The 18,067-nt window shown below is 45.8% G+C and overlaps 1 protein-coding gene across 2 annotated transcripts in view; it reads left to right on the forward strand.

Moving 5' to 3' along the window:
* The window catches only part of Myo1e (myosin IE), a 193,415-nt gene that overhangs the window by 68,550 nt on the left and 106,798 nt on the right, over positions 1-18,067 (forward strand). Inside the window, exon 2 of one of the 2 annotated variants that reach the window (XM_087560554.1) lies at positions 11,106-14,199. Coding sequence is in view for 1 of the 2 variants with exons in the window: in NM_173101.2 (NP_775124.1) it covers positions 11,106-11,249 (144 nt within the window). In the remaining variant the exon portion in view is untranslated. 2 annotated transcript variants of the gene reach the window in all.

Consider the following 18,067-nt stretch of genomic DNA (forward strand, 5'->3'; position numbering starts at 1 on the left):
ATAGCACAGTCTACTGACAGATCTTCTCTCAGGATAGCATTAAATTTAGGAACTGCTAGGGCCCAGAGTTCATCTAGAAATCATGCAGTTACCTTTGGTTTTGTTTCCGTTCTAGTCAGTGTGGCATGAACAAGAGCTAGGAGCTGGTCCTCATCAGCTTGCCTGCCTGGTGACTTTGGTCTCCAGCCAATTAGAGAAACTTCCTACATAGCTATGCTTGCCTCAGAGATGATCCATTTCTAACCAAGGATTAGAACACAGGGTGAAGTGGGGCTTTGCTTTGTCACTCTTGTTAGTGATAGCATTGTCAAGGAGGTGCCCAATCCAAGTCATATTTGAATATGTGTAGAGTTTCTCAGTTGTGAAGAATAAACTTTTGTGGATCTGGCCTTGCCCAACTTATATGCAAGTAAGACTCTGCTGAAGCCTGCCAATTGGTCCAACAGTGCTCCACCCACCTGACTCACCTGAGAACTTTGTACTTGAATGCAGGAATGATGGGGTACTTTCTTAAAAGGCTATCTGAGGAACACTATCCTAGAGCCTCAGCTAGGGAGACAGAGCCTGCCACTGGGTGACCGGTCCATCACTGGTTTGATTAAAAGATAGAAGTAGAGGTTAAAACACATTTGCTATGTGAGCGGATTACAGCCACCCAGTTCAAATTGTTCTGTAGCCGGAAATGTACTTTCCCCAACTAAAGTCTGACTAATACCCTTAGGTGGACTGTAGACTTAAGAGAAGGATGACCATGTTGGGTGTAGTGGCACACACCTAGAATCTTTAAACTCAGGAGGGTCAGGAGTTCAAGGGCAGCCTTTGCTGTATAGCAGGTTTGATGCCAGCCTTGGCTACATGCTTCAAAAAGCCAGAGAAGGGATATCTGTAAGGGGACTGCTTCTTCTGTGTTGACTTCCTGAGGTTGGAGACAAGTAGGTCAACTTTGGAAACTTCTCAGTGAAGCCTCTGGGCTCAGAGTCTCTATTCATCCTTCCCGTAGCTGCCACAGTGTGGTAGTTGTGGAGACAAGATATCCTGAGATGAGCCAAAAGACAGGTCTCACAATGTAGCCCAGGTTGGCCTCAAACCTGCCCCAGCCCCCTGAGCGATTACTGGTGTGAAACAACACATAGAGTTTCATTGGTCTATCCTGTATTCACTCAACTTGTACTGGTTGACACATTGTACTCTTTGTCAAACACTGGTCTGCATCCTGACCATGGGGGCACCTCAGGGGACAGATATCCTCTGAAGACTGACTCCACACTATGGAGCTTGGTCTTGTTGGAGGCCATGTTGAACAAGGCTGTTCTGTGAGTTCCGAGCTTTGGGGCTTTGCACCAATACTCACTATATTGTACATGCTTCTCTCTGAGCAGAAATACTTCATGGTGTTTTTATACTAATGAAAGAACACAGTTTATAGTCAGGGAGGCAGTGGACTTTAGAAAGATCGTGGTTGCAGTGCCACTCACTTTGTTATGGGAGGCAGAACCCATGGTGTTTAACTCCTGACCTCAGAAGGCCTGGGTTTGAAGCACAGTGTGTGTGTGTGTGTGTGTGTGTGTGTGTGTGTGTGTGTGTGTGTGTGTTTTGCTGAGCAACTTAACCTTTCTGTATGCCAATTTCCTGCCTGATAAGATTGTTAGAATTAAACAAGTTACATATTAGATGTTAAAATAGAATGACATTTAACTATTCTATAATCATAATAATTATATTCTATATCATTCATTCAACAAGTATGTGTGGGCCCCCACAAATGCATTGGTCATTGTACTAGGGCTGGATAGATGATGAATGGAGTATACTTCTGGGAACCAGGTGCCACACTGCTGTCACATGGGATGGGGTGGGGTTCTCAGAGAGGGCAGCCTGGACTGGTGGAGCAGGAGTTTACAGGCAGTGGGCGTAGGAGGTAGAGTAGGGAGGAGCTTGCCATAGAATATTGCATCCAAACGGAGGACAGTGTGACTCAATGATTCCAACACACACACACACACACACACACACACACACACACAGAGAGAGAGAGAGAGAGAGAGAGAGAGAGAGAGAGAGAGAGAGAGAGAGAGAGAGAGAGAGATCCATGCATGGAGCCACAGAGCTAGGAGAAGGCAGTTAGAGAAGGGCAGAGAAGCATGACAGGGATGTTTTGCTAGGATTTGCTCCTTAGATACAAGGCCACCTGCTGAGTGAAGCATGCTTCCAGGGTCTAGGCTAGCTTTGAAAGGATAAACTGTCCTGTCCCACTCCTGAGGGGATCTCCAGCGCAACCTCTCAGCTTGGGCTTCTCCCCTGGGGAGGTGAGAGACTCAGCCCTGGCTTCCTGAGCTACATTATGGGAACTTGTGATCCTGGTACCCAGAGTATATGGAGTTGTTTAAACCTGTTCTAGATAAGGGGCAAGGAGGCCAAATGAGACTTTCGATGAGGACCAGAAGGGCAGGAGCTATCCTTCCTGAGAGAGAAATGGGTCAGAACCCTGCTGGCAGTTCATGAAGGAAGCTCTTTCAGAAAGAGCAGAGAATTAAGAGGTGAACAGAACTCCCACTTACAACTAAAGATGGGGTTGGGGGTGGTCTTCCCATTTGAAACTCCACAGAAAGGAAAAGACTTCTGGGACATACAGTGTAAGCTACCAGCACTCCCCACAACTGTCAGAAACAGGTGGGAATTGACCCAGTAGAGGACTACACCAAGTCTCTGTGTATGGACATCGCAGCCAACAGGATGGATGTGCACAGGTGTGTGTGTGTGTGTGTGTGTGTGTGTGTGTGTGTGTGTGTGTGTGTGTGTGTATGTGTGTGTACGCACAGATGGGTACATGTGTCACAGTGTGTTGGGCGGCACATGCTACTGTGGTTATGGATGTGTATGTAGGTCAGAAGACAACTTCAGGTGTCTTCCTCCTCCTCATGTGAGACAGTGTCTCTGTTGTCATTCTTCTTGGCATAACATCAGCCTAGCTGGCCCATCAACTTTTGGAAATTCCTGTCTCAAATTCCTTTTACTCAATAGGTATTCTGAGATCACTGACATATATGTGTGACTGCACCCAACTTTTACATGGGTTCTGGGAAGCCAAATGCAGGTCCTCATATACTTTGGGAAATGTTGTAACCACTGCGCTCTCTCCCCAGACTTTGTGTGCATAGTTATTTTTTATTTTAAATGTTTTTTAAAAGCTATTTCTACATAGTGTGGCATTAAAGGAATCACCAAAATAATGTTTTGTTTTGTTTTTCAAAATAATGTATGTGAGTACACTGTAGCTGTCTTCAGACACACCAGAAGAGGACATCGGATCCCATGACAGATGGTTGTGAGCCACCATGTGGTTGCTGGGAATTGAACTCAAGACCTTTGGAAGAGCAGTCAGTGCTCTTAACCTCTGAGCCATCTTTCTAGCCCCTCCCCCCAATAGTGCTTTTTAAAAGAAGTTTATTTTTATGTAAATGCATTGCATAAGGGTCTGGCGCCCATGGAGGCCAGAGGCGGGCCTCAGACTCCCTGGAACTACATTGTAGATGACTGTGAACAGCTGTATGGATGCTGGGAACCAAGTGCTCCTAACTGCTGAGCCATCTCTCCAGCCCCATTTGTGTGTCTGTTTTTGTTTTTCAAAACGGGTTTCTCTGTGCAGCCTTGGCTCTCTTGGAATTTGCTTTATAGACCAGGCAGGTCTTAAAATCAAGAGATTCGTTCACCCGCCTCTGCTTCTCAAGTGCCAGGATTAAAGGCATGTACCACCATTCCTGACTTGCAGACATGTATCCTAAAGTAAACTCCTCAAAATAAAATTGCCAGATCAATTTTTTTATTTAGTTGATTAGTTTCTGAAATTCTGATACCTATTGTTAGATTGCTCCCTAAAAATATTGTTTGGGGGGGTCTGTAGTGTATTTTTAGTCTCCCATCTTTCCCAACACTGGGCCTGTTGTGTTTCCAGATACATTTAACAGCGTCCCTTTTCTTGGCCTCTGAAGGGCATTGCAGGGAAGGTCCCCTTTACCTCTGGATGAAGTGGGTAAGCCAGAGTTTGCAGAGCCATGAGGCCACGACTGCCCTAGGGTGTGTGGGACACCAGAGAGGATAATGCTGCCTGTGTGCTCCTGCTGACTCACTTCTGCTCTCCTGGTCCCCACCCTGGTGCACACACACACACACAAATACACAGAGAGAGAGGCAGACAGACAGAGACAGAGACAGAGGGACACAGAGAGACACATACATAGAGAGAGGCTGTTAAAACTCCTGCCCTGTAGCCTTTCCCTTCTCCTGGTGAGGGACTCAATGTCTGGGTAGATCTATCCCCCTGAACTAGGCTGTCAGATGGGTATAGACACACCCTATTTTCCAGAACCTTTACATGAATTAGCAGCTTTTTCTCACACTTAATGATCACAGAACCTAACGTGGGTCCAAGTTTCTACTTGAGGCCTATCTGACAGGAAAATCCCCATAACTGCTGATATTTTCAGGGCTACCAGTTATTACCATTCTCAGTGCTCTACTTGGCTCTCTTCCTCTCCCTTACTCTGTATCCTTTTTATTTAAAAACTTACTGTTTTAGGGAGAAGCCAGAGGGGAAAGGAATGGCTCTTAGAGCATAGGAAGGGTGACACCATGGGGAAGTTTTGTCTCTGTTTTCTACCCAAGCATGCCAGGCTGCTGCCATCCAGCCAGGAGTAGGCGGAAAGACAAAAAGGAGAAGCGTGAACAGATGGTCAGGGGGACTTCCCTGGAACTGTGGCACATCCTCACACTTCCGAGACAGTAGTCAGTGTCCTAGGGCAACTGTCAGCCTGCTGGCTCTGCTTAGAGGGCCATAAATGCATAAATGCTGTGTGTGTGTGCGTGTGTGTGTGTGTGCGCGTGCGCGTGTGCGGGTGCGTGCGTGTCTGTGTGGTGACAAGCACTTCCTGATTCTAACAGCCTTTGCCTCCTATACCATACCTTACACACCTTTAAACCCAACTGGATGGTTGGATGAGAACCCTGAGGAACATGCTTCACCAGGCACAGTATTGCTTCTGTGTCTTCCCTGCTCAGCCCTGGCTCTGACTGCTGGCTTCTGATCACCTCCTCCAATCCGGCTGGGGCAACCTCCTCTGATCCAGGGTGCTGATCCTCCCCGTCTCCCCTCTGTTCTCTCTACCTTTATCTTGCATGATTTTTAAAATTTTTTAATTAAACTTTTCATTTTTATAAATTACTTTTTGAGGTTAGCATACAAAGGAGCAGGTCCCTTGCTGGGTTCTTCAGACATAGGTGTCATTGTTTTCTAATCATTCTTGGGATATTTCCTCTCCCGGATACATGTTTTCAGTCTCATCTGTGTGACCAATTGCTGCCTTTTTGTGGTGGGTTGGGAAGGAAAGGAGAAGGAAGCTAAGAAGACACCTCACGTTTTTACAAGATAATTCAGTGTTGGAGGTGGCTGTGAAGGAGTTCAGACATGCAGCCATTGCCTGGATTGTAGGGAAAAAGAAATGGAATTAATTACACACACACACACACACACACACACACACACACGATCACACATACACACATACACACACGATCACACATACACACACACATACAATCACATACACACACACACGATCACATATACACACACATACAATCACATACACACAAATGATCACACATACACACACATACACACACATACGATATCACACATACACACACACATGATCACATATACACACAGGTTCGTGGCCAATTAGATATAGACGAGTTGTTTAATTAAAAGCAATTCAATGTTTCAGTCTCTGGTGCTGAGAAGTAGTCATTGGTGAAGAGAGTGTGTCTTCTTTAGAAAGATTTTTTTTTAATTTTTTAATTTTTTTTATTAACTTGAGTATTTCTTATTTACATTTCGAATGTTATTCCCTTTCCCAGTTTCCGGGCAAACATCCCCCTAATCCCTCCCCATCCTCCCCCCATTGCCGCCCTCCCCCCAACAATCACGTTCACTGGGGGTTCAGTCTTAGCAGGACCCAGGGCTTCCCCTTCCACTGGTGCTCTTACTAGGATAGTCATTGCTACCTATGAGGTCAGAGTCCAGGGTCACTCCATGTATAGTCCTTAGGTAGTGGCTTAGTCCCTGGAAGCTCTGGTTGGTTGGCATTGTTGTTCATAAGGGGTCTTGAGCCCCTTCGAGCTCTTCCAGTTCTTTCTCTGATTCCTTCAACGGGGGTCCTATTCTCAGTTCAGTGGTTTGCTGCTGGCATTCGCCTCTGTATTTGTTGTATTCTGGCTGTGTCTCTCAGGAGTGATCTACATCTGGCTCCTGTCGGCCTGCACTTCTTTGCTTCATCCATCTTGTCTAATTGGGTGGCTGTATATGTATGGGCCACATGTGGGGCAGGCTCTGAATGGGTGTTCCTTCTGTGTCTGTTTTAATCTTTGCCTCTCTATTCCCTGCCAAGGGTATTCTTGTTCCCACTTTTAAAGAAGGAGTGAAGCATTCACATTTTGATCACCCGTCTTGAGTTTCATGTGTTCTATGCATCTAGGGTAATTCAAGCATTTGGGCTAATAGCCACTTATTAATGAGTGCATACCATGTGTGTTTTTCTGTGATTGGGTTACCTCACTCAGGATGATATTTTCCAGTTCCAACCATTTGTCTATGAATTTCATAAAGGCATTGTTTTTGATAGCTGAGTAATATTCCATTGTGTAGATGTACCACATTTTCTGTATCCATTCCTCTGTTGAAGGGCATCTGGGTTCTTTCCATTTTCTGGCTATTATAAATAAGGCTGCGATGAACATAGTGGAGCACGTGTCTTTTTTATATGTTGGGGCATCTTTTGAGTATATGCCCAAGAGAGGTATAGCTGGATCCTCAGGCAGTTCAATGTCCAATTTTCTGAGGAACGTCCAGACTGATTTCCAGAATGGTTGTACCAGTCTGCAATCCCACCAACAATGGAGGAGTGTTCCTCTTTCTCCGCATCCTCGCCAGCATCTGCTGTCACCTGAGTTTTTGATCTTAGCCATTCTCACTGGCATGAGGTGAAATCTCAGGGTTGTTTTGATTTGCATTTCCCTTATGACTAAAGATGTTGAACATTTCTTTAGGTGTTTCTCAGCCATTCGGCATTCCTCAGCTGTGAATTCTTTGCTTAGTTCTGAACCCCATTTTTAATAGGGTTATTTGTCTCCCTGCGGTCTAACTTCTTGAGTTCTTTGTATATTTTGGATATAAGCCCTCTATCTTTAGAAAGATTTTTAAATTGTTTTTTATACATATGAATCGTTTGCCTGCATGTATGTATATGTACGAAGCATGAACCTATGCCTATGGAGACCAGAAGAGGGCGCCAGGTCTCCCAGAACTGGAGTCACAGACTGTTTTGAGCCGCCCTGCAGGTGCTGGGAATTTTCAAGAGCAGCAAGTGCTCCTAATTGCCGAATGGGCTCTCAGCCCTGGTGATTCGTCTTTTAAAAGGAATTCCACCCAGATACAATCTCGTATCCGGTTGCCATTTGAGTCTTGATAGTCAGGAAGGCAGTGGGAAGAAGCCATGTTTGGGCAGGCCTGAAAGAGAACCTGCTTCTCTTGTTGTCTTTGAGGCACTGGATGGTGTGGCAGTGCGAGCCCTTCTCTTGTGAGGCTGTTGGGAGTGATGATGAGTGGACTGGTCACTGCAAGTGAAGTAGGAACAAGTCCACCAGGACAGTCTCCATCTGAGACGGTATGATAGTGTGACATGTCAGAAGTTTGAAATGCTTGACTACAGCTTGGCTCAGGCACACAGCATTGCTCTGCTGGGCCGTGGGGGAAGGAGAGGTGAGGCGGAACATTTACCCTTTTGAGAGCGAGAATTCTTGGAGCTGTGGCTATTTGCCTGTTACTAGCAAGTCTAGGAAAAAAATCAGAGTTGGAGAATTTGTTCTGAACATGTATCACTTTAGTACCATTGTAAAGTAAAACAAAACACAATAAATATCACGCGACAAACACCGTAAGCTGGGTTTGCTTGTAGCAACCACTCGGTCATACTCTTGGATTGTGTTCCAGAGAGAAGTCTGGAAAGTGAGTAAGGAAGACATGAGCTACAGGGCTTCTAGCTGGGTTGGCAAAGTGCTTGCCTAGCATGCAGACAGCCCCGGGTTCCATCCCCAGCACTGAGGAAGCCAGGCATGGTGCCTCATGTCTAGAATCCCAGAACCCGGGAGGTAGAGACAGGAGGGTCAGAAGTTCAGGGTCATCTTCAGCTACATAATGAATTTGAGGCCAGGTGACAATTTGTAATATCAGTATCTGGGACAAAGACACACAGTGGCCTCAGCAGGGAGCACCATTTTTTGACATCAGGAGGGGAAATGGGACTCTGAGACGGCAGGCAGGACTGTGAGATGGAGAGGAGCCAGTGGACCTCATGACCGCCCACATGACATGGGGGTCCACATCCGCATACATACTATGGCACCAGCCTCCCCTGTCCCTTGTCCCTTGTAGACATCAAGTAGCCACTTATGATGGCTTTCCGTTTTCCTCAGTTGTGTTTATGTTTTTTCAAAAGGAAAATAACATTTTTTTGGCTGTGTGTGTGTGTGTGTGTGTGTGTGGTGTTGGGGATGGGTACAGAGAGCCAGGGAGGAGCACCCTGGGCTCTGTCTGTTTGGAAGTAAGCCCTGGGCTTACGATGGCAGCCCTGTGAGTCAAGCTATGGGCAGTGCCTTTCTTCTCTCTGCTTGCCACAGAGGAAGGGGGAGTGATGACGTCTGAGGTAATTTTGCAGAATTGATGTTGTGTGTGGTTCTGGGAAAGCCAAATATATCCTATGGACAGTTTTCCTGCACTAGACAGCATGGGTGGTAAAGCCTTCCAGAGCCTTTCCAGGCAGCTCGAAGCCCTGGCGTGTGGTGCGCTTTTCCCAGTGGTGGCTTTCCTCTTGGCTAGGTTTTAGAGATTGCTTTTCCCTCTGAAACTCTGGGACTTCACTTTTAGCAAGGCGTCTACATCCTCCTCAGACAGAACAAAACAACTGCATATATTTTCCCTGTGAGGAAGTTACTGTGGCTTTGATCTTGTTTCTTTCTGTCTTGTGTAATTTCACTGTCTGAGCAGCCGGCCTTTCTGGATACCCTTGTCCATAACCACTGCTTCATTGAAACCCCTTCAAGTCAAGAGCCTACACAGGGCTGAGCCGTGCTTGGTCTGTCACACTAACCTAGTACATGGCGCCTCCGTGAAGACACGTGAAGTGTTGACAGCAAATGACAATACTTTAGAATCTTGCCTTTTGCTAGGATTACACATTATTCGAGTTTCTTTCCTTTTCTTTTTCATTTTTCATCAGGGTTTTTTGCCCTGATGAGCGTACCTGAAAGCAAAGCCTTTCTTCTAATTTCTCTGGAAAATTCAAATGTTTGAAATCCACTTCAAAGGTCTTCGCTTTAGCATGTCATAGGGTAAAGTGCCCCATGCCCTTTATATAGACATTTTGTATGTTTATTTTGTATTTGATTGATTGATTGGTTGGTTGGTTGGTTGATTATTTGAGACAGCCTTGCTATGCATCCCAGACATGTTTGGACCTTACAGTTCTCCCTCAGCCTCTTGAGTACTACGATTACAGGGATGGACTGCAATGTTCAACTTCATATGTGTTTGCATGTTAACTGTTAGTGAAATGAGAATCACTGTCCATCCCTGCTGGGTGTCCTCCAATTGATGGGAGCCCCCAAATGCAGCCACATAAGGTGTTTCCTCCCATCAACCCCAATACATGCTGAACGCGTGGGCATCTCACCATGGGAGTGCCACGTGAGAGGGAGTCCTGCAGCTTGGAGCCTTCAGAGGCCTCTCCTACTGCAGAGCTAAATAGTCCTAATGCAGACCAGAGTCAAGGCCTTGCTGGTTCAAGGAATGAGCCCTGGACAGGAGGAGGTCCCACCAAACACAGCATGTTGTACGGTCACACACAAGCTATCCTATAAGTTCCCTGGCTGGTGTAGTGGGGACAGGTACCAGTTTGGCATATCTTGAAAAAAAAAATGTGGGTGGCCAGGATGAGTGGCCATCAAGAAGTTTCTGAAGGAAAAGTAATTCGGATGACTTGAGAAGGTGGCAGTGTGACCTGACTGTAGGCAATGCGCATTCTAGTCACATCTGGGTTCAGTTCTATACTTTGCAATGTCAAGTTTCTGTTGAACTTTTATTTCACTGGCAAAATGAAGAAACAGATTTCAGATAGTTTAGGAGTCAGTCTTCCAGGTTGGACACCATAGATGGTCCTCTGTGTTGGGCACCACAGATGGTCCTCTGTGTTGGATACCACAGATGGCCCTCCATGTTGGACACCACAGATGGTCATCTGTGTTGGGCACCGTAGATGGTCCTCCATATTGGACCCTGCATCCCCAACCTCTTCAATGTTTTGCGAGTCTGTGCTGCTTCTTGTAATTCTCAGGGTCACTCTTTGAAGAGAATCTCAATTTTCTTATCTTACAAATGAGAAAAGAGACCTAGGGATGTGGCTCCGTTGGTAGACTACTTGTCTAGTATGCTTAAAGCCCCGGGGGTTGATCCCTGTCACATGCACAAACCAGGTATGTTGATGCAGGGCTCTAATCCCAACACCCTTATGGTTAGACAAGAAGATCACAAGTTCAAAGTCATCCTAGGCTCCAAACTAAGTTCACACTATCTTGAACTACATAAGACCCTGTCTCAAATTAACAAATAAACAAGAAATATTGTTTCAACAGTACATTGGACCATAGGGACTCTTCTCTACTTATCTATAGGTTGAAACTCAAAATCTTTAATGTGCTTTACTGCATTTTATTTGGGAAAATATGTATATTAAAATATATACATACAGTTGGGGATTTAGCTCAGAGGTAGAGCGCTTTCCTAGCAAGCGCAAGGCCCTGGGTTCGATCCCCAGCTCCGAAAAAAAGAAAAGAAAAAAAAATATATACATACATATATACGTGAGCACGTGCATGCATGCAGGCAGGCGTGTGTGTGTGTGTGTGTGTGTGTGTGTGTGTGTGTGTGTGTGTGTGTTTTAGAAAGCTCCAGGAGAATATGAGCTATCCTAACCCATTCTGTGTTTTGCCTCCAGGGCAGCAAAGGCGCCTACCGGTACCATTGGCAGAGCCACAATGTCAAGCACAGTGGTGTGGACGACATGGTACTACTCTCCAAGATCACAGAGAGCTCCATCGTAGAGAACCTGAAGAAGAGATACATGGACGACTATATTTTTGTATCCTTTATGGTGTCTGTTGCACCCCTCTGGGATGAGACCGTTCCACAGTACCGTGGTTCTCTGCCCACGAAATCAGAGCAGATACCGTTGGCTCTCAGCACTTTTCCTTTCACAATGAGGGCTGGGCTTCCAAGGGCAAAGGCTCAAGTGTTTTCTGGCATTTCATGGAGTCAAAGTGCAACTCCATCACAGTCCTCCTTTGAGTTATAGGAGCGTGCATTCTAAGTGTCCGAGACCTCTGCCTATCCTGGACAAAGTCCTTCTCTGTGCTCGGCGGGTGTTGTCCTGATGACACAGTAGAGACTCTTTGTGGTTCAGACTTTGAAGGTTTGAAAAGATCACCTCATGAACAGAAAAGCTACCTCCCCAGTTTTTCTGAACCTTTATATTTACCGAAGGAAACCCGAGAAGGCATGATTGGCTATTGAGAATGCCTGGCGTGTTTCCCTGTTAATCTGCCAGATGGTGTTTTATAATAGGGCTTTAAAAACACAGAAAGCAAACCTCATGGAAATGTGTGTTGACTTCATGGTGAAAGAGAACTGTGTTAGACGGGGATGTTCAGCCAGCAGTCAGGACTTTGCTTTGGGACAGCTGTACATTAGTGAAATTGTCACCTGAACTAGTCACAGCCATGAAAGGTTTGTGTTATCTGTATATCAGCACCATGGTGCTTAACGCTGATGCTATGGTAACCCCGAAGGCCCAGTGTCTAGGAAATATGGGTGCTTTATGATATAACATGCACCTTGGATTTCACCTAGAATGCCTGGGGATGTTTTTTCACTCGGGGCTTTTTTTTTTTTTTTTTTTATTTACAATGCTTACTTGACTGTTAGAAGCACTGAAACCCTGGCAGCCATACTTTTGCAGGCTGCCTTGTCAGCCCACCCATCACCCACGTGTTTAGGTATTTAACTCACTAGAGACTCAGATCACAGTGCACTTGAACTGTTACAATCAGTACCGTGCTGTTTTCTCTTTCTTTCTTTCTTTCTTTCTTTCTTTCTTTCTTTCTTTCTTTCTTTCTTCCTTTCTTTCTTTCTTCCTTTCTTTCTTCCTTCCTTCCTTTCTTTCTTTCTTTCAAAAGGAATTTTCTCCAAGTATCTGTTCAGTTAATTCCCTACCACCCTACTTTTAAGATTAGATATATGTCTGGATTTGTTGACCATTATGGTAGCATTATTTAAATTTGTAATGGACAACAAGGAGTTGTTCATATATTTTTAAAGGTTTTTGGTTTTGGTTTTGAGGATCTCATTATTTACCCCTGGGTGGCCTGGAACTCACTCTGTAGACCAGGCTGGACCTGCTCCTGCCTCCCGAGTGCTTGGATTAAACGTTTGCTCCATCATGGCTGAGCAAGTTGTTTCATTTTTGTTTTCTAATTATGTAAGTATGTGCACGTGTACATGCGTGCACATGAGTGTGCACACAGGAGAGCGTAAGAGAGTCAGAGCGCTGGTCCTCCGCAAGAGCAGTACAAACGTCTAACCACTGAGCCCTCTCTCTAGGCCCTAGAGATATTTTTGGGATACAGTGGAATGTTTTGATGTATGTGGGCATTATAGAATAATTAAATAAGGCTATTTAACATGTCTGTTACCTCCCATACTTGGATATGTGGTATAACCATTTAAGAACCTGATCAATTTTGACATACTTATTTGCTCTATACAGTCTAGCCAAAGGATTATCTACCATAACTCTTTCTTATTTTTCTTGCTGTTGTGTTTGAATGAGTTAGTTTATTAAGCATGTAACAAGCACAAGTAGAAAAATAGCATGTGGCAGACAAGCAGCAGATACATCATTAACAAAGTATCATTAGATCAGACAACTGGAGTGGCCTGATTGAGAGAGCAAAGGCAACATCGCATTTAGCCACATCCAGCAGACATTGACTGGGGAGGCCACATAGAAGCAGTCTATTGGGTTCCCAATTGATAGAGAGTCAATGGAGCAGATCGTGACCTAGGATGAGATTTCCAAGTTAAAAACAGCACAAATAGTACCAGAACGATAATATCAAATTGGGGGGTGGGGCTTACAAACCTCCAATAGAAACCACCTGGGGAAGTTGAAGCCGTCAGCCTGGAGTTTCTGATTGAATTTGGGCTCCGTGAATAACCTTCTCATGGCTGAACTTCTGGCCTCTTATTTCTGCTGCAGATATTTTTTTACTCTATGAGATATACAGTAACAAGGTTGGAATAGTTTAGTTTCTAGCAGTTCTCAAGGGTGCAATGCTTTAATGCCCTTAGCCGCTTGCTGACCTCCCTCCGCCAAGCCCCGGACGGAGCCAGGAATTCACCTGACCCAGAACAGGCTGTTTTAGAAGATGCTTGACAATAACATGCTTGGGTCTGAAGGGGGAGCGAGGAGCTTCTCAGCTCAAACATCACATGGCAATTTGGCAATCTAATGCACGCCCTATTGCTTTTTTTTGTTGGTCTGGCTTGGTTTTTTGAGACAATGTCTGTCTGTGTAGCCCTAGCTGACCTGGAACTCGCTCTGTAGACCAGGCTGGCCTCTGCCTCCCGAGTGCTGGGAGGCATGCACCACCACTGCCTGGCACAGTATTACATTATTGTTAAGTTAAACTTCATCCTCTTGATTAGCAGTGGCTTGCAGTTTACCAGCAGGTCCTGTCCACGATCGTTTTTTAAGCTGAAGTTTCCCTGGGCCCCTTGCACTACCTACCTGTCCTGCTCCCCTTAATTTAACTGTATGGGAGCAGTTGTGTGTGCTTGAAGTTTCTCCTCTGGTCACACAATAAAATTTGTTGATTTCATCCGGATCTAGTGCTACCCACAAATGTTTTGTGCATGGCCCCATGGCACATGGAGACTCGTGGATAAGATTGGGAAGAACTCGGTATAGATTGTTGATCTGGACGGCCTGGCTTCTACCAGCTGAGGTGCATCCCAGCTCTAGAAACTGAAATGTAAGACCAAACGTTTGCATTATTTAAAGAGAAAGGTGGTTTATTTGCTTGCCTGTTGGCTGGGTGTATTGTATGTGTATATATGTGGGCTAGTACATGGACTCACACGTGTACCTATGGAGGCCAGAGGAGGACATTGGGTGTCTTCCTCTATTGCTCTCCATCTTGGTTCTTGAGGTGGTGTCTCTCACTGACCCTGAAGCTCACTGCTAGGCTGGTTAGCCAGGGAGCTCCCCACACGCACCTGTCTCTCCCTCCCCGGTGCTGGAGCTCCAGGCCCGTGTAGCCATGCCTGCCTTTAATGTGTACACTGAGGGTTTGAACTCAGCTCACCTTGTTTTCACAACAAGCAGTAGTACCCACTGAGCCATTTCCCTACCCAGGAAAACTGTGGGTTTGCTGAATAAGAGACGCAAAGATAACGACGGCCATAGTTGCCTAAAGTTCATCCAACCTCTACCCAGACAGCTTGCTCCTCATTGGACTGTTTACTTATAAGGCTCCTGAAACTTCTTGCAGACAGGGGGGAAAATTGCAAGAGCCTTTTAAGCAGTATACGATCATTTAACATGGCTTGTGAAATGCAGCCTCACGAAGGGAAAGACGCTAAATCCAGCAGAAGTCCTGCTGCCAGGGTGGGTTCCCATGGTCCTCTCAGCATATAGCGTTATCCCCCGAGCCTATACGCACACACATGCGCTTTCTCACTGTGTGACAATAGTGTATCAGCCCCCTCACACAGTTTTTGGCTTTCCCCCTACACAGTTCTTGGCAAGAGATGCGTTGTTTTAAGTGTTCACTGAAAATCTGTTGACTCTCAAGCCTTTTAAAATTCAGACAGCAAAATTTTTTTAATGACTCAACAGGGCAGGGGGGTGAGGGTAATGAATGCCTTTGAGTCAATAACTGACTAATGGTGTGTTCTCCCAAGGAAGTGAGCTACTCGACCACTAATGACTTTATGATTTAGACATCTCTACCCACTCGACAGAAATGTGCTTTCTTTCGGCAGGTGGGAGGGAGTCACTTTCAGCTCAGAGGAGGCCTGGCCGTGCTGGTGGGTGTTTATAGCTGCTGCGACTACCTCCCTCTTTCTTTCTCTCTGAGTGATCGCAGTCTCCTTCACTACTTGAGAGATAACCCATAGCGTAGCACTCCTGTAAGAAAAGACGATTTCTTACTTTGATTCTTCTGTGATATATATACAGATAGATAGATAGATAGATAGATAGATAGATAGATAGATAGATAGATAGATAGAGGTATAGATATCTCCTCCTGCCCATAGTGGCAGCACTGTTTTGTATAGTAGGTCAGCATGAAGGGCAATCAGTGACTAATGCATGCAGGCCAAGTACAGTTGCTTTGTTCCCCATTAGGAAACAAAACCCACTTAGAACATGCTGACATTGTCAGGCCAATAAAGCCTGCATTTTGAGCTATTTATCCCCAAGGAAGGAAGGATGAGTTTACCATCCATTCGTGGAAACGGCTGTCACCCGGCTTACAATTACTTTCTAAAGTGTGTGAGGGAAGAAAGTTCTGGAATCTAGAAAGAAAAGAGCTGCAGTGGCACTCTCCCGTTGTCCGGCCGTTCCAGCCGCTTGGCTGAGGAGAATTCCCGTGTGAAGCTTTTCACACTCGTCTGCTCCAACAGTCTCTAAACTTATTTTTCCTCAAAGGCCACACTCAAACGTGCTTGGCATTTTTAATCCTTCGGTGAGGAGCTCAGGCTGCCCTGGCAGACCAACAATTGCAAGAGGCAGTGTGCTCTGAGTCATTCACAGAGAGTGAAGCTTGGCCCTGGGCAGACAGTTCACACGGAGTGGACAGCATGCTGGGTGAGACATTAGTCTTGTGACTGCAGCCAAGGGCTTGAGTTCTGGCTCAGACTGTCCCCAAATATATGACTTTGGAGAGCGCCCCCTCCCCCCCTTTCACGTTCCAGTAATATATGCAGTGAGGTTGGCTTGTCGCTGCAGGCTGTCATCACATTCAATAGTACAATGCTCTTAGCCTTGCCTGATATCCAAAACAAATATGGAGGGCTGGCCCTGTGTCTCAGCTGGGAGAGTGCCTCCCTAGCGTTCATGAGACCCTGGGTTCGATCCTCACCACCACAAAAGCCAAGTACTGTATGGCCAAGAGATGGAGTCAGAAAGATCAGCCCTCCAACAGCAGCCTCAACTACACTGTAACTTTTAGGTCAGCCAGGAATACGGGAAATACTCAGCAATGGGCCAGAGAGGACCATTGCACCTACATCAGGGGGCTCACTCACAACTGCTAATGACTCCAGCTCTGGGGAATCTCATACCCTCTTCTGGGCTTCATGGGCACCCTATGACATGCGTGCAAGCACACATATGCACGAGAGAAAGCAAATCTTTAAAAATAAGAAATAAGCGATTTTTTTCTTTTCTTTTTTTTTTCCGGAGCTGGGGACCGAACCCAGGGCCTTGCACTTGCTAGGCAAGTGCTCTACCACTGAGCCAAATCCCCAACCCCAAAATAAGCGATTTTTAAAGTTAAAAATAAAACAAATAGGTGGCGTTCCCTCCACGTTCCAGAAAAGACTATTTTACATTACGTCGTGTATCAAGAGGAAATCGTCTAAGTCCAAAGAATAGTCCCTTATATCAGATGAATTGAACTCGATTTGTTAAATTTGTTTTTTATTGTTGGGGGAGGGGCACAAAGGTCCAGAAGTCAGAGGATAACTTTCAGGAATTGACGCTCTCCTGCCACCTTTACGGGTTACGGGGATGAAACCCAGGTCCTTAGGCGTGGTGGCGAGTGTGGACTCGCTGAGTCATCTCGACAGCCCTGAGTTGAGCCCCTCATGAAAAATTCAGTGTGTTGTTCTTTTTATTTCCCGTGTCATTTGTGCTTCAGGTTAATGAGCATTCACAGACGCCTGGACAAACATCTGGCAGCCAATCGGTTAAAGATCTGCCTGATGCCTCTTGGCCCTCGTTGTCTAGGAAATGAGGTGCCCCTCCCCCACCCTCCTCTCATTCGGTATCATAGCTTCATATCTACCTGCAGTTTGAAAATGATCCTTAAGCCACACCTTCCCTGTGGAAGACTATGTGTGTAGAGATAATGGCCCTGACAGTGTCCCCAGAGGCACACCTGAATTATGAATTGTCTGTGGGAGGCAGTGCTGAGGGACCTCTCTGAAGCTCTGCCCCCACCAGGCCCTGAGCCCACTGCGTTTTAGCAGAGGTCTCTAGAGACCCAGCCAGATAGAGAAGGTGAAATTGTTCAGATACTCAATGAAGTAGCTGACTTTGTTTCCTTGGAATAGCTTAGTTCCTGTCGGTTCTGATGCTGGTAAGTTTGTGGGTACTTAGTGTAGAATCAGGACACATTGAGCATTTCAAACCAAACCTTGTTTTTCATTGGTCTTATCAAGTAATGATGTTCTTGGGGACCCTGCTGGGCAATTTGGGGAGAAGCTAAAGAATCCCCTTCGTCTTACCTGGACACTGGCCTAGCACAGTCTAAAAGAGGTTGTTTGTAGAACACAATAAAACAGCACTCACTCCATTTTCTGCCTGTACTCACCTATGCTCTGTTAAGTAGCTGAGAGCTTTGGGGGGTGGGGAATGAGGGGTGGTGCCTTTGGCTCCATCATCAGGGCAGCTCTTTGTCCTCCTGTGACTGTGACCAATCTGTCCAGTGTTTTCTTTACTGTGACGGGAAGAGGCATAGTCCTCTGTGGAAGGATCATGTATGTCTGTATGTCTTCCCTAGCAGACATCTTGTAGCCTCCACATGGGTCTTACTCAAGGACTTGTTATAGCCGCTGAGCAAGGGGATCCAGAAGGGCAAACCTCTTCCTTTTGTTTTGGTTATTAGATTC

The sequence above is a fragment of the Rattus norvegicus genome, chromosome 8 (assembly GCF_021556685.1).
Source record: "Rattus norvegicus strain SHRSP/BbbUtx chromosome 8, alternate assembly SHRSP_T2T, whole genome shotgun sequence".
Classification (NCBI taxonomy): Eukaryota; Metazoa; Chordata; class Mammalia; order Rodentia; family Muridae; genus Rattus; species Rattus norvegicus.